Source organism: Orycteropus afer, unplaced genomic scaffold, assembly GCF_000298275.1.
Source record: "Orycteropus afer afer isolate SDZICR_OR568_19922 unplaced genomic scaffold, OryAfe1.0 scaffold00217, whole genome shotgun sequence".
NCBI lineage: Eukaryota > Metazoa > Chordata > Mammalia > Tubulidentata > Orycteropodidae > Orycteropus > Orycteropus afer.
In genome coordinates, this window is record NW_006921804.1 from 3,781,512 (window position 1) to 3,798,068 (window position 16,557).

General features: G+C 44.9%; 1 protein-coding gene across 1 annotated transcript in view; it reads left to right on the forward strand.

Annotated features, from left to right (window-relative positions):
* The first annotated feature begins 1,285 nt into the window (after positions 1-1,285).
* Positions 1,286-16,557, forward strand: part of SHE (Src homology 2 domain containing E) — a 20,935-nt gene continuing 5,663 nt past the window's right edge. The window contains exons 1-3 of the mRNA XM_007948531.1: positions 1,286-1,897; positions 4,612-4,738; positions 15,476-15,805. Of these exons, the coding sequence (XP_007946722.1) occupies positions 1,286-1,897; positions 4,612-4,738; positions 15,476-15,805 (1,069 nt within the window). The remainder of the gene's footprint in view (positions 1,898-4,611; positions 4,739-15,475; positions 15,806-16,557) is intronic.

Genomic DNA, 16,557 nt, shown 5'->3' on the forward strand with positions numbered 1-16,557 from the left:
GCAAGCGACAAGCTGTAGCAGTTACAGCTCGTTCAGTGGAAATGAGGGGTGCAGTTTCCATAGCTGCCTCCCAACGTCCGGGTACCCCGCCACCGTTCGCCAAGCAGACTGGGCTCTGGAACCAACAAGTACCTCCCCCAGCCCACCGCGTCCACCCTTCAGCCCAGAAGCTGAGCTTCGCGCCTTCTCCTTTTCGCGCTCCGCCTCCACAGAAATCCGCACAGACGTGGGGCCGGGCGGCTCGTCGTCGGCAACCAATCCCAGGCGGGCTGCGACCCCGCTAGGGAGGGAAGAGCGGGATCTTGGCGGCTCTGGGGCTATGCGCCCTTGCAGAGCCACGGTCCTGTGCGGGAGCTAATGACGGCTGATTCCGCTTGTCTCCCAAACAAAAAATATTTGCATGAATTGTGGAGTGAGTGTCTGCGGCCCGCCTGGCACTTTTGGAGCTTTGGGGCTTCCTTCATGGGTCTGAAAGGTGCATATGGCCCATACTTGGGTGGTTTAAAGGCAGCGCACTGCCGAGACCCGGCTCTGTGTAGATGGGAAACTACTTGTAAAGAAGTGAGGGGCTTTGCTTGCGAGGGCGCGGCCAGACCGCACGTGGAGCTGTTATCACCTTCTCCCGAACATGCACCCCCGGACCCGCCTCTCCCGGGGTGTGTAAGTCCGCCGTCCCGCTGGCCAGAAGCGCCTACCCAGTCGCCCCCGGATCTAGGCGGGAGGTGGCGGGCTGGGAGGCGCCAGCATCGGAGGGGAGGGGCACACGGAGAGGGTGGGCGGCCGTCCGTCGGTTCACCGACCGCCGCGACGCCAGGGACACTACCGCCACCTCTGCTGCATCCCCTCTGGTCCCTAGGAGTGCGGGGCGGGCTGTCAGGGGGCTTCCGTGGGCCCCACCTCTCCCGCTGTGGGAGGAAAAAGCAGAGAGGAGAGTCGCCCGCCGCCTCCGGACAGTCGCGAAGCCCCCGGGGCGTTCAGGCGCTGAAGACGAGCCCGGGCGGGGTCCGGGTGCGTCGTGCCTGTCGCCGTCCGTGTCCGGAGCGGCGGCCCGCGTCCGCCCGCTCGGCGCCCCGGGCCCCCGCCCAGGGCCGTAGGGGCCCCACCCTGCCGGGCGTGGGCGAGTGCCAGCCCCGGGCGAGCGGAGCAGCCCTCCCGGGGCCTCGCCGCGGCCTCCAGCGCCCCAGCCCCGGGGAATGCAGTGGCCCCCGGCCCCCAGGGATGGCCTCAGGGCTCGGGCGCTGCCCTGCGTGCGCAGCGCTTAGGATTTGTTTCCCAGAGACCAGCGATGCAGTGGCCCCCGGCCCCTGGAGCCTCTCCGTGTCTGCGCTGGGCCTCCTTGATCGCCTGCTCCGCGGCCACGACGCTCCTGAGCCGCACTGGCCGGGGCCCCCTCATGGCGGCCAAGTGGTTCAAGGAGTTCCCCCTGAACCTGAAGACGGTGTCGGAGCGGGCCAAGCCCGGCGGCGGCGGCGGGGGTGGCGGCGGTAAACTGCGCAAGAACTCGGAGGCGGGTGGCGCCGGGCCGACCCCGAGCAAGGGCCGTAAGAACTCGGCTGCCGAGCTGGGGAGCAGCAGGGCGGCTGGCGGCCTCCCCAAGGACAGCCGGCTGTCCCGGGACAGCCTGCAGGGGCTGATTCAGGCCGCTGCGGGCAAGGGCCGCAAGAACTCCCGGGCCACCGAAGAGGAATCCCACCGGGGTGCGGCCAAGAGCTCAGGCTGCAGCACCTACATCAACAGGCTCATCAAGGTGGACACTCAGGAGAAGAATGGGAAGAGCAATTACCCCAGCAGTAGCAGCAGCAGCAGCAGCAGTAGCAGCAGTTCGTCGTCGGCGTCCTCTTCCCCTTGTTCCCTGGGCCCTGAACTGGACAAGGGCAAAATGAAGCAGCAAGACACGGTAAGAATACAGCCTGCCTAGGACCACTTTTCCTCTACAAGAAATGAAACAGTGGGAGGGGAGCATGGTCGTGAACCTGCTATACACTAGGGTTCTTTGTATCTAGGAGAAGGTAAAGATGTGTTTCTGGAGGTTTTAAATTCAGTGACTCCTGAGTGACTTAGGAGACTTTATATTGGGAAAAAAGAAAAAAAAAAATCGTTCTAGGAATAGGGTCCTTTGCAGAAATGTACTATCCATTTAGTTTTGTTAACAGTTTATAAGAAAGTTGTTGAATGAGATATTCTTCTTTCATTAAATTCAACCTTACAGAGAGGGTTGGTGTTCCTGGGTGATGCCAACAGTTAACTAGCTTAGCTGCTAACCAAAAGCTTGGAGGTTTGAGTCTACCCAGAAGAGCCGCAGAAGAAAGGCCTGGGAATCCACTTTTAAAAATTAGCCATTAAGAACTCTAGGGAATGAAGTTGTACTTTGATACACATGGGGACACCATGAGTGGACAGCAACCAGTAACTGGTTATAAATGCGGTTGATTTTAATTTTGACATCCAGTGGAACCTGCAGAACTGAACTGGTATCATTATGTCCTTCTTGAGTATAAAAAATGGTGAACTGTAAACTATTTTAGTGTGGCTTTCAAAGTTTCAGTGAATAGGTTGGCCACTCCACCTCTTTGCTGGTTTGGAAATGCCATCATTCTTTACAGTTCCACTAACTAAAGGTTACTCCCTTTTCATTCATTCCATGAACATTTGGTGAGAGCAGTCATATAGGAAAAGGGGCACAAGGCCCTCATGGCTGTGGGGGATACAGAATATGACAAGGAAATGCCCTTAAGGAAATTACAGATCAAGAGAGAAGAAGGTGTTTCCTGGTTTTTACACTGGAAGGTTTCTGGGTTCTGTCCAACGTGGGAAAATTAAGAAAAGGAGTGTAAGGAGGGACTCACTCCATTCTTAGAGGATGAATTGATTTTTTTAATCACTTCTCCTTGAGAGGGGGAGAGAGAAGAGCACAAACTGAGCTTTCAGCCTCCGGCTCAGGCAGTGACTTCCTGTCATGGAAATGTTTTCTCTTGCCCAGGCTTCAGACACCACCTAGGGCCTGCAGCACAGGCCATGTTGCCTGCATTGAGTACTTTTATTCAATCCTCCATTCATTCTTTCTACAAATATTTATAATGTGCCTACCCTGTGTAAGCTCTGAGGGGAGAGCCATGGAAGATGGATGAAGACCCAGTTCATATATTTACCACTGCTGTATGTAATTCTTGAATAGATGGTCATTCTTTGAATAGATGGTCATTCTTTGAATAGATCGTAGGCGTCTTGAAGCCCAGGGCTGAGTATCATGTTTTATATTCCTCACCGTGCCTTGCAAATACAGTGCACACAGTGAGCAGTCAAAAAGAATGGATCGAGTAAATGAGTGGCAATCACAGTCCCCTGCAGCTGCTTGCTGCCTGGTTATTTTCACAGACAGTGCCTCTGGATATCTGAGTTTCTTAGACCATCTCCTCCAAGGCGGAGGGCTCTGTCCAGGCTGTTCCCACTTGCTCACTTAGTATGAAGCATGCCTGGAGCTTCCTCTCTGATAAAGGTTCCCTAACCTCCCAGCTGCTGCAAAACCAGGACTAGTCCATACATACATACATACAAGCATATTCCATAACATTTCTCCAGCATTTCCCTGTGTTTGGCAGGATAGATATTTTATGGCAGAGAGAGATCAAAACTCTGACTGTAGCCTATACAAACCAGTCTGCTATGAATTGCTGAAACTAGAACTCCCACAATTCTGTTCATATTGCCCATTCATGAAGCCTGTTTCTTTACAGCTTTTATACATTCCTTGAGGCGAGGAAGCAGCCTTGGGCTTATAGCGTAGTGGCTAAGGCACTTGCCTGCTAACCAGACGGCTGGCGGTTCAAACCCACCAGCCACTCCTCGGAAGGAAGGTTGGGCAATCCTACTTCCGTAGTGATACTGCCTCGGAAACCCAAGGAGGGGTCGCTATGAGTCGGGGCCGACTCGACGGCACATAACAACAACAACAACGGGTGCCTCAGATGACTCCCTCAGGTAGACATTCAGTAGTTAGTGGGTGCTTGACTGACTCCCCATGACTACGTTACTGGAGTAATCACTGAAGCTAAAAGACCCAAATTATGGGGTATGTGGTAGGCCAGTTCATCTCTTTATAAAGTCATCCCACATTCCTCACCACCCACCCCTGTCACCCTCTAACCCGGCAAATGCTTTATTGTTTGGGGTGGGAAACAAACAAACAAACAAAAACCCAAACTCACTGCCATGGAATCTGATCCAACTCATATCGACCCCTCCTTGGGTTTCCAAGGTGGTATCATTAAGGAAGTAGATTGCCCAATCTTCCTTCTGAGGAATGGTTGGTGGCTTTGAACAACCACCAGCCTTCTAGTTAGCAGTCAAATGCCTTAGGCACTACACCACCAAAAGAGCCATGAGGATATGTGAAAGTTTATGTAAATTGTTCCAAATCAATTATACTGCAAAAAAAAAAAAGTATTTGTCCAACTGGGTAAATGACATGTTCAAGTACAAAAGCTATCCGGAACTCTTTGGAGATTTTGACCTCTCTTTGGATCTGCAGGAGATTTCAGTAGCCATTTTGATACCGTTGACATTTTGGTATAATAATCCTTAGCTACTATCTCCTCTCTTGTTCTTTTACAGGTCATCATTTTAGAAGACTATGCTGACCCCTATGATGCCAAACGGACAAAAGGTCAAAGGGATGCAGAGAGAGTAGGAGAAAATGATGGATACATGGAACCCTATGATGCACAGCAAATGATAACAGGTCTGTAACCAGGTGCTACTTGATAAGAATGGAAATCTCACACTTGCTTGAGCATCATAATATACTGACTCTTGTGACATTAGTTGCTGTTGAGTCAATTCTGAATCATGGTGACCCCATTATGTGCAGAATAGAACTCCATGGGGTTTTCAAGGCTATGACCTTTTGGAAGCAGATGGCCGCACCGACCTTCCTACATGCTCTGGGTGGGTTTAAACTGCCAACCTTTTGGCAGTGCTTAACTATTTGTACCACTAGGCAACTCCTGTACTAACCCTAACCAGTGCATATTTGAGAAAGAGGGATAAAGCAACTTAGCCATATCCTACTGACTGAAAGAAACAACAATTAGACTAAAAAAGTAAGATTGAATTATCTAATTAACTTCCTTTACAGTTTTGCATCCTCCAGAATTGTAGTTTGCAGAGGTCTTTACATTTTTCTAATTCTAGGCAAGATGACACTTGTGAGTTTACAGATCTACTCAGAATGTGAGATTATTTGTATGTTTCTTGGCCACTTTCAGAAGCTTTGGCATCCATAATGGGAGTCACAAATCTGTATCAAGGGACAAATACATACTCGATAGGATTTTAGATTGTTAAAAGATGCAAACATGACATGATCCTCTGTATTGTAGAAGATTGATTTCTGAAAAAGCTGTGCAACATTGGAGCAAAAAGTTTAATTACAAGGAATGACTACTAATCACTAGTGTGAACAAGCCAGTCAAGGCAAACCACCCAACAGCAAAGTTGATTAATCTTGCAATTTTTCAAGTTGGCCTATGTTCTGGTTACCTAGTGCTGCTCTGACAAGACAAAGGGATGGCTTGAACAAACAGGAGTTTATTCTCTTACAGTTTGGAGGCTAGAAGTCCAAGTTCCAAGTGCCAGGCTCTAGGGGCTGGGTGAAAGGCCCTCAACCTTGGGCTTCAGCTCTGCCTCCTGCTCCCAGCCCACTGGGAGCCACTTTTCTTCACTCAGACAGCTGCTAGCTGCTGAGGCTGACAAGCCCAAGGTTGACAAGCAAAAAGGCACAGTCCCAATGTTACCAAATACGGCAGGCCATTAATTCAAGTCCATTGAAAGTCCCAAGGTCGGCAGAGCATGGCAGGCTGCTGAACAATGACAGACATAGCTACATGCAGGGTTTAAGCGTGCCAAAAAGCTAGAGACCTTTCTCAAAGCTGCTTCTTATACACTGGAAGCAGACCATAGCCCTAAAGCAGCCACTCAGCTGCTCCAGGAGATTCCACCATGGAACTGATTGCCAGTCTCATCATGGGGAATAACTCCATCCAGCTGCCCAGCCACTCAACCAGGCCCAGCCAAGTTGATACACAAACTTAACTACCACAGCCTGATTCCAGCTTTTGAGGTAAGCAATCACTATCAGCTTTGGTATCAAACTTTTTTCTCTTTGATTCAGTCCTTTTAATTTAGTGCAAATGATATTTAAATAAAACATAGTTACTTAGGTTTATTTGTGATTTTTAAAATAAATTATTTAATTCATTTAATTTTCCTTAAACTTTCTTTGATCCATGATGAAAAATACAATTATGAATGCTGACTCAAGGGAGCTTTGTTAGAGTGTCCTGGGTTACATGCCTGGGAAAGAAATAATTGGTCACACATTAAAGACTTTGTTTGAAAACAGATTGAAAAGCTGTCAAGTTCAGGCTGCACGAGCATAGTCTCAGAGTAGTTGCGCAGACGGCTAACTGCCGCCGCCTAGAAGGGTCAGGACAGGCTTCGGAACGAAATGAGCTGCAACAGGAAAGCACTGCTCAGTTTCCTGCTTCTCTGCTGACAGAGATAAGGTGTGCATTTGGGGAGGGTGCACCCTGGCCACACTGTGACCCTGAGGGCCACTGGACTGTGACCCCTAATGAAATCTGTGAATGAAAGGAAATGAAAATGAACTTTGTTCAAATTTTAAAAAATATCAGAGGTTGGAAAGAAATAGGAAAATGGGTTTAATTTTATGTAAAATTGAGGAAAAGGAATATCTAAAAAAAGAGCTAAGGCTTAATTTATTTTCACCTTTCTTTGTCCTTTGGTTTTTATCCTTCTCTTTCTCTTTAACTGGAATAAGTGTTTATCTGTACCATACCAGCTGTTGATATGCAGAGTCACTAATAATGGGGAAGGTGCTATGCTTTTTAAAAATGAATATATATATATATACACATACATACATATATATATATATATATATATATATATTTTTTTTTTTAAACATATACTCCCTTCATCCCAAAAGCTCTTTAAGCTAGGGAATAACAATATTATTCCCTGGTTCCAAAAACCAGACCCACTGCCGTTGAATCAATTCCAACTCATAGCATCCCTACAGGGTTTCCAAGGCTGTAAATCTTTATGGAAACAGACTGTCCCATCTTTCTCCCATGGAGTGGCTGGTGGGTTCAAACTTCCAACCTTAGTTAGCAGCCAAATGCCTTAACCACTATGCCACCAGAGCTCCTTATCCCCTGGTTACAGAGTTAAAAAAAAAAAAAAAAAAAAAAAGATTAGGGAGACTCTGATTTGCTTATGCTCACAAGAGAGTGGAAATTAGAACGCAGCTCTTCCTACTCCAGATTGAGTGGTCTGCTCCCTATACCATGCTTTGAAATGATGTATGCAAAAGCACTTGAAATTTTACATCTAAGTAAGACATCTTTCCACTCAGGTTCACAAAGAAAGTTGTATTCAAAAGTCAAGATTCTCCAACTCTGAATAAGTGTTATAATAACAGTAACCAAAAACAAAAACCAAACTCACTGCCATCAAATCAGTTCAACTCATAGTGACCCCTCCTTGGGTTTCTAAGGCTGTATCTCTACGGAAGTAGATTGCCCAATCTTCCTTTCGAGGAGTGGCTGGTAGGTTTGAACCGCCAGCCTTCTGGTTAGCAGTCTAAGCACTAGCATTTAATACTTGAGTGTTTATTAAGATCCAGGCTCTGTCTTAAGCAGTTTACAGGAATAAACTTACTTAGATACACAAAAGTAATGTATTCAAATTGGTGAATAAATGACAATGTATTAGCAATTTAAATAACTTTGTACGTTAATAATCTAAATATACTTTTTTCTTAATTAAAAAACTTACATTAGTATATTTTAAAGTTGGTTCATTTTTAAAATCAAAGCCCCTTCTCATTCAGTGTAGAGAATCTACCTCAACTTATTCTCCCCACAGGTTACACAGCTGGACAGAATAACAGGAAGTGAGTTATCGGAAACTGGAAATAAAAGATTTGCTGTTGGGTTTTTGGTTTTGTTTTGTTTTGTTTCCCCCCTGAACCTTTTACTTTTTGTTGTTGTTGTTCAGATTTCTTGGTTATCAAATCCAAGTTCAGAAATTTTTAATATTTATTGAGAAATGTGGGATTTTTTACATTTGTTTCATCATTTCCATTTCTGCACGAGATGGAAAGGGTGCTAATGAATATGATTTAACCGTGAAGCACCCAGCCTCTGCCCTGCCCTTTTCTACCTGTGAAGTGGAGATAGCACACCTGATTGTAACAATAACTTGAATATACAGAATACTGCCTATGATGTTGCTTTTCAGTCCCAAGAGGGAGGTATTAACTCATCTACCAAGTATTTATTAGACATTTATCTACCATGTACTAGGCCCTGTTCTGGGCTCTGGGCACACAGCAGGGAGCAAGACCCACAAGATCCCAGCTCTTGTGAACTTACAACCTAAAGGAGAAACAAACCTAACACCAGTAAAAGAGAAAATAAGTCGTTGCAAAGAGTGGTAAGTGCCATGAAAATAAGGAGGGAATCACACTGTGTCAGGATCCAGAAACAAAGCAAGAAATGGAAGCTCTTAAGTTCATTTCTTTCCTATGGCCAGATAACTGTGAGGCAAGAAGCCAGGTTTCCTAGGTCCCCCAAAACCTTTATGACTCAATTCTCACTTAGATTTTTTTCATAAAAAGATAACTATGAATAGAGACAGTATTAGTATAAAGCTCTTTATTGTCCTTTTGCTAAATTAGCATGAACGTTTTGGCTAAAATCATTGGCAGAAGTATTCTACATAATTTAGCATTATGAGTTTTAACCACCAAATTAAAACTTTAGCATTGGTAGGGTCTTTAGATGTAACCTAGAACTACCATCATTCAGTGTGAGAATTCCTTCTACAGTTGCTGTCATACTTGCTACTACCAGGTGACCGCTTACTGGGTACCAGGCTTTCCAGATCACCTCACAAACAATACTGTAGCATGCATTTCAAAAGTATCTGTTTTACAGTTGAGGTAACTAAGGCTCAGAAAGATTAAGTAATCTATCAGATTCCACAGCTGAAAAGTAGAGGTATCAGGTCATCCAACAACCTTTGTTTTTTAGCTCCTGAGCTCCAGCTGAATGTTTTGGGAGGTGATTTTTCAAAAAAAAATCTTACTTTTGCCTCTAAAGCATTTTCTTTCTTTATTTAAATAATCAAATCTAAAGAACAACCTCATTGTTTGGGCCTCCATTAAAAAAATATATATTAAAGGGGAAATAAAGTAGAGAACTGTTTTCAATTTACTTAATTTGTCTCTGCTTCTGGTTAGCAGTCAAATAAATGCCTTAATCATTATGCCACCAGAGCTCCTTCCTTTGTTAAATTTCAGGATTTCTGAATTATGAGTTTGTTCATATCTTGAGATTTATTGATAATAAAATACTCAAGTTTAAATAAAGAAACTTGAACATTGATAAAAAGAAGTCAGTAAAAAAAAATTTTACCTAGCCATCCTGTTTAAGATCCTATAAGGAAAATAGCCCACAACCATATGAGGCTCTAAGTTCAAAGCTTTGGAAACATTGTGAAATGGATTAGGGGAAAAGGTGCCTTACTGAGAAATTGTAATTAACATTTTACATGAAATCTTCCTTTTGGGTATAAAGGATAGTAGGGTACAGGAAGCATGGGCTCTGGAGTCAGGAATAAATGCCTCCTCCTTTCACTACTGCCTAACGGTGGCTTCAGCTTAGTCACCTGTGAGAGTGGAGCTGACACATCTCTATGGGATTATAGAGATGTGTATATGGGATTCCCTGAGATACTGTGTGTATGTGTGTGTGTGTGTGTATGTGTGTAATTAAAAAAAACAAAAACAAAAACAAAACCAGTTGCCATCCAGTCTATTCTACCTCACAGCAAACCCATGTGTGTCAGCAAACCCTGCTCCATAGGGTTCTCATGACTGACGTCCAGGAGGCAGGTCACCAGGCCTTTCTTCTGAGGCTTCTCTAAGTGGGTTCACACCTTTTGGTTAGTAGCCCAGTACTTAACTGTTCCTGTTACCCAGGGACTGCTTATTATTTAGACACTAGAGACAGAGAATTCTATTTTCAAAGAGAAGTCTGGACAATTAGAGAATATTAATTGCTAACTATAATTAATTTAGTAAAAGAAAGTCTTAGTATTCTGCTATTTTTAAAATATAAATAGCATCATTATGTACAGCTAGGGCTGAGACGTGAAAAGGAGACCTTTCGGCCCATATTATGCTTTACTCTAACCGGTCGCACATTTCCATGATGCAGGTCAGCGCTCGGATTCAGCCTTTGCTGCAAATGGGTGTTTGTCTGCAGCCTGTTCCCTGCATTCTGTTGTCTGCCATGGTAAATGGCCTCTATCGGCAGCCAGGGTGTAGCTTCCTCTTGCCATTTCCTCCTTCTCAGGCTTGTTTCCTCTTGGAGCTGGCTCTGCACGTCAGGAGCTATTCTCCCTGCAGGAAGAGTCGGCTTGCAGCCCTGCAATTGTTTCTGTTTCTGTGGTCCCTCAGGTTGGGGGCAGCCAGGTGTTGGAAGGTCTGGAAGGTTATTCTGCTTGAGAGAGTAGAGAGCAAGCCCTTTTATTCCCCTAATTAAACATCATTTGTTGTTGGGTGCACCAAGTCAACTTTAGATTTATAGTGATCCCATGTGACAGAGTAGAATTTCCTCATAGGACTTTCTAGGCTATACGATATCTTTACACAAATAATGCACACAAACCATGCAACCTCCTTGCATATTAGTTTCTTATGTGTGCTATGAGTGTTACATGTGAAATTGCTATAATCTTTATCGATAGATCTTTCTCCCACATAGCTGCTGGGTGGGTTTCAACTGCCATCCTTTAAGTTAGCAGCCAAGCACTTAAACATTATGCCAATAGATTTTTTGCCCAATCCCAGGACCAAGGACACTGTATGCTTTCTAGTGTCCCTCCTAGAACTCTTTAAGTGCACACAGACTGTCTGTCCAAAGAAGAAATACAAGGACCTCACTCAAAAATTCAAACGTGTAGTAAGATACTGATTGCTATACATCATTTTAACACAAATTTATTGAAATTTCCTTTTGAGCAAGATTCCTATCTTAAAGTTGGAAAAAAAAACTCTTATTTTCAGCAAGGACAGAATAGAAGCAAGGATCTTGGGGAAAAGTTGCCCAGGCCTGTGCCAGACAATGTGACTTAAGGATAAACTTAAGGTTTAATCAGAATCCTAAAAATTCTAAATTCATCCTTTGAATTCCTTTGTGTTTTCTGTTTCTTTTTTCTTAGTTCTTTAAAAATTCCAGTCTTATCTTAACTGAACCAAGAGCAGAGTATGTTTTTGTTTCTTGTTTTCCATATCTCCATCTGGAATAGGCAATGAAGAAAAAGGGCTGTAGGACTGGAAGTCACCCACTCCTTGAGTGGCCTCAAATGACCCCAGGCACCTTTCCAGCACTCAGAGAGGGGAGAAGGGATGTTGGTGGTTCTTCTAGCTGGCACATGCTGACTGAGGTATTTTAGATAACTGGGAATACCTTCTTCCTTGGGGTGGAATAGCAGTGACAAGATTAGCTCTGGAAAGTAGGAGGAACTGAGCATGGACTGTGGGCACCAGACGGAATAGAAACCCAACCCAACCCATTGCCATCAAGTAGATTCTAACCATAGTGACCCTTTATGGCAGAGTAGAGCTGCCTTATAGGGTTTCCAAGGCTGTACATCTTTACAGAAATGGACTGCACCTCATCTTTATCCCACAGAGCTACTGGTGGGTTCAAACCATCAACCTTTATAATTATTACTTCCCCACCAGAGCTCCTAGGGGCTATAGAAACCACCAAAGCAAACCAAACTCACTGCCGTGGAGTCAGATCCAACTCATAGCAACCCCTCCTTGGGTTTCCAATGTGGTATCACTACAGAAGTAGATTGCCCAGTCTTCCTTCCGAGGAATGGCTGGTGGGTTTGAACCGCCAGCTTTCTGGTTAACAGTCAAATGCCTTAAGCACTACACCACCAGAGCTCCTAGGGCTATAGAAGTGGTTCTTAATCCTTAGTTGCTCATTAGTATCACCTGGGACGCTTTTACACCCAGGCTGTGTAAAGCTCTGACACCCAGGTGGTGCCCCAACCCATTTAAATCAGAAACCTCTGGTAGTGGGACCCAAGCATCCGCATTTTTTAAAGTTCCCTGGGCGATTCCAATGTGTAGCCATGGTTGAGAACTACTGCAGTATATGGGATAGGAGCCAACCCCAGACAGGGGCTCCTTTCCAGAACAACTATGACCTCACCCTATAAATAAATTTTACGCTTTTGAATTTAGTGTTCTGATTTTAGTAATTTTTTCCTTGAATTTTCACTTGGCATTCTTTTCTTGTTATAGACATCTCATTGAGTCAATGATTCTTCTCTGTGTCACCATGCCCATCATAGAAAGCCTTTCCTTCCTTTGTTTCCAGGGCCCTGCAGTCTTCTGCTTCTCTTCCTGCTTACCTGACCACTCCTCAGTATTCTTTGCTGGCACCTCTTCTTCTGTCCACACTTAACTGAAGGAGTCCCCCAGTTCTGCTTTGATCCTCTTTCCTTTTCAATGTGACCTCCTTTTCTCTGGTGATAGCTTCTATTCTCCCAGTGTTAACCATCTGCTTGTGAGTAACTCCTTGACCTGTACCTGTGACCTTTGTCTCCTGCTGAGCTCCAGATCATCATTGTCACCTGCCTGGAGAAGTTCCAGAGCTCCTTCACCTCTTTTCCTCCCATGCATCCATCCATCCAACCACCCAATCATTAACACAACTGTGTACCATGAATAGAGCTCTTGTAATGTAGTGCTTAAGACATTTGGTTGCTAACCAAAAGGCCGGTGGTTTGAATCCACCAGCTGCTCCATGGAATAAAAATGAGGCAGTCTGCTTCCATAAAGATTTACAGCCTTGGAAACCCAATGGGGGTCAAGATGAGTCAGAATCAACTCAGTGGCAGTGAATTTGGTTTTGGTTAGGTGTTCTGTAAAGATAGACAAGACCCTGCCCTGGCAGAGTCTCCACCAATTTGGAAATGCAGAGACATCAACAATTAAATTCAATACAGTGAGTGAAGTACAGGCATTAATTACAGTGGCACCAAGGGAGCAGAGGATAATGATCAACTCTGTGGGTCAGCAGAAGAGTAGGTGGGCAAGAAAGGCTTCTCCAGAGAGGAGAAGATACTAGGTTAGATTTCAGAAGATTAGAAGGTCACTAGAACACTGGTGGGCATAAGAGAGTGTAGTGTACAGGGAATTTCAGAAATTCCATTTAGTTGGAGCAAAGAATTGAATTGAGGGGAAGGGGGACAGGGACAGAGTGATATTGAGAGAAGAAATAGGAAAGAGAGACAGTGATCTGTCAGAAGGTGTCCCATGCCAGGCTGAGCAGTGTGCACTTTGCCCACAGCTTATAAAGTATTAAGTGATAAGATCATGTGTTAGTGTTTAGCAAAGTTCTTTGACTATAACCACGTGGAGGACAGATTGGAGGCTTCCCGATGGACATTTAGAAGGTAGCAACATAATACTTCTGAATTCTCCTCCATGGTTAATATTGCCAGTCTGCTTGTCCGGATTGAGCAGGCTTTAACTCTATCTGCCAAGGCCTTGGGCCAATACACCAGCAAGTCAGGGACAACGCTGATTCCTTCCCATTGGCTGGCTGGTTAGTTGGCGGGTGGTTGATTTGCATCAGGTTTTTTGCATCTATTTCTATGCCTCAGCTCAGTCCAAACTTTTCTGACTTATTTCATCCTGTACAATGTGGTTGGAGTTAACTTCCAATGAAACACAAATGTAATTGTTATTCCCTTTGGGAAAAATTTATTCTACATTGCGTTCAGAATAATCTAAACTTTTTATCCTTGATTTTAAAACTTCTACATTTTGGTGCCTGGACTACTTTTCCACCTTCCACTTCTACCTCTCTCTTTTCCTGGCCTTTCAATTTATCTCTCAACTCACCCTTATGGGAACAAGCCCTTTATAATTCCCACCTCCATATCTTTGCTCATGCAGTTTCCTCCACTGGAAATGACCTTCTCTATCAAAATCAACTCATCTTCCATTTCTCTTCTACTTGGAGTGCATCCAAATGTAGTAGTTAAGAGTATGGTTTCTTGAGCCCAACTTCCTGCTTTTGAATCCAGGCTTTGCCACTTACTGGTTTGGGCAATTTCTTTAGACTTTGTGCTTCATTTTTTTTTTTTTCTGTAATATTAAGAAAATTAGTAGTCATTTCATAGGGTGGTTATTAACAATTACAACACATTTAGAATAGTACTTAACATAGTAAGTCATTGATAAGTGTTCACTATTATCATTGTTGTTGTTTCCATCCCCAACACACACTACTTTTCCTTTGGTTTACCCTCCACTTATTGGCCTGATAGTGTATTTGTGAATGTGTCTGGCTTTCCCACTATATTGACACCACCTAGAAATCAGAAAGAGTCCCTGGATGATCACTCGCTCATTGCTGTCGAGTCAGCAACCCCTCCTTCGGTGTCTGAGGTGGTATCACTACAGAAGTAGATTGTCCTATCTTCCTTGCGAGGAGTGGCTGGTGGGTTTGAACCACCAGCCTTCTGGTTAGCAGTCAAATGCCTTAGGCACTGTGCCACCAGAGCTCCTGGCCTGATAGTGTATTTGCGAATGTGTCTAGCTTCCCCACTATATTGACACTGCCTAGAAATCAGAAAGAGTCCCTGGGTGATGCCAACAGTCAGTGTGCTCTGCTGTTAACAGAAAGGTTGGCAGTATGAGCCTACTCACAGGCACCTAGGAAGAAAGGCCCTGGTGATCTACTTCAGAAAAACCACCCATTGAAAACCCTATGGAACACAGTTGTACTCTGACCCACTGGGGTCCCCATGAGTTAGAGTCCACTCAACAGCAACTGGTTATAGCCAGCCATTAGATCTGATGCTAAATATCTCCCCGCAGTATATGTGGTGCAAGGCTTCAAATATAGTAAACACTCACCTGGTATTTATTAAGCTGTAAAAACTTGGAAGATGAACCAGATTCAGAGCTGACACCAAGACCAGAAAGTGTGAGGCTGGTTGCCCTGAGGTCAGATCTTACTCTGCTCCTACAAACTGCAAGCAGCACCCTGGAGAAGCACCTGTCTCTCTTAGATGTATCCCTAGTAGTGTGCCTCGTTGCATTATCTAGCTCCAGCAACTGAAGCAGAGAACCTGTAGGCACCTTCCTTTGCACCTCTTCATGCCTTTAGAACACAGCTGGGAGGTGATCAGCCCATTAAAAGAACAATATTGGAGTTACTTGCCTCCTTCAGCCAGACAACCTGAGGTGAAAAGGTATTTCGGTTAATTACAGGGCTTTCCCAGCATTTTTTCTTTCAAGGTCTTGTGTGTGAAGTGCGTTGGACGCACACGTTAACTCTACATGTGTTTTTAGAAATTAGAAGAAGGGGTTCCAAAGACCCCCTGGTGAAGGCGCTTCAGCTGCTTGACAACCCCTGTGAGCCTGGTGAGAACGGCCTGAAATCGGAGACGCTGGCCCGAAGACTGAGCTCCAAGGACCTCCTGGGGAAGCCGCCTCAGTTGTATGACACTCCCTATGAGCCAGCGGAAGGAGGCCCGCGGGCAGAGGCGCCGGCCAGCGCGGGCCCAGAGCGGAAGGCGCGGCCTGGGGACGGCCGGCTGCCCGAGAACGACGAGCGGCCAGCGGCCGAGTACGAGCAGCCGTGGGAGTGGAAGAAGGAGCAGATCGTACGCGCACTGTCAGGTGAGGGGCCGGCGCTGGTGCCCCGGCTGGCAGTCTAGGCTGAAGTTGAAAACCTCCCTCTCCTTTGGCGTTTCAGCATTTTCTTTCTGCTGCTCGCTTCAGTTATCTTTTCCCCCAAAGGCTTTGATGTCGAAAAATAAGAATTGGGCTCTAGTTGGAAGACCAGGTTGAGCTTTTAATACTGCATTTATTTTTTAATCCTTCTGGATACCTTTGTTTTCCTATTTGCAGTGCAAAGACCAGAAAGTGGGAGACTGGTTGCCCTGAGGTCAGATCTTACTTCGCTTCTTACAGACTGCAAGTGGCACCCTTGCAAGTGGCAAAATTTTATAAATTACTTAAAAGGCTTTCTTTGTTTTAAGCTTATCTGATCACTGTACATTTATTTTGCCCTGCTGAAACTATCAAACTGGGAGCAGCCTTTTCTAACTCTACCTTGATGCTACTTCTCAAATCTGTTTAAAACCTCTGTGAAATGGTAATGTTGGATAAAATGGATTACAGGTAGAGGTAGTTGGTAAGCTGAATGGAGCTAGCTTTTTAAATTTAGCATTTTTATCAAAAATCCACCCAAAGGAATCAGTTATTCAAGTAAGAAGTTGAAAATAACTTCAGAGATGCATGGAGGGATGGACACTGGGAAGAGGTAACTATGGGGAGGAAGTGGGAGGGGAGCTGTTGCATTGTGGTAAGCTGTGGTCAATGACATGAGACAAAGTATATGTGAACTGCTGTATGGAAAGTGAATTTGC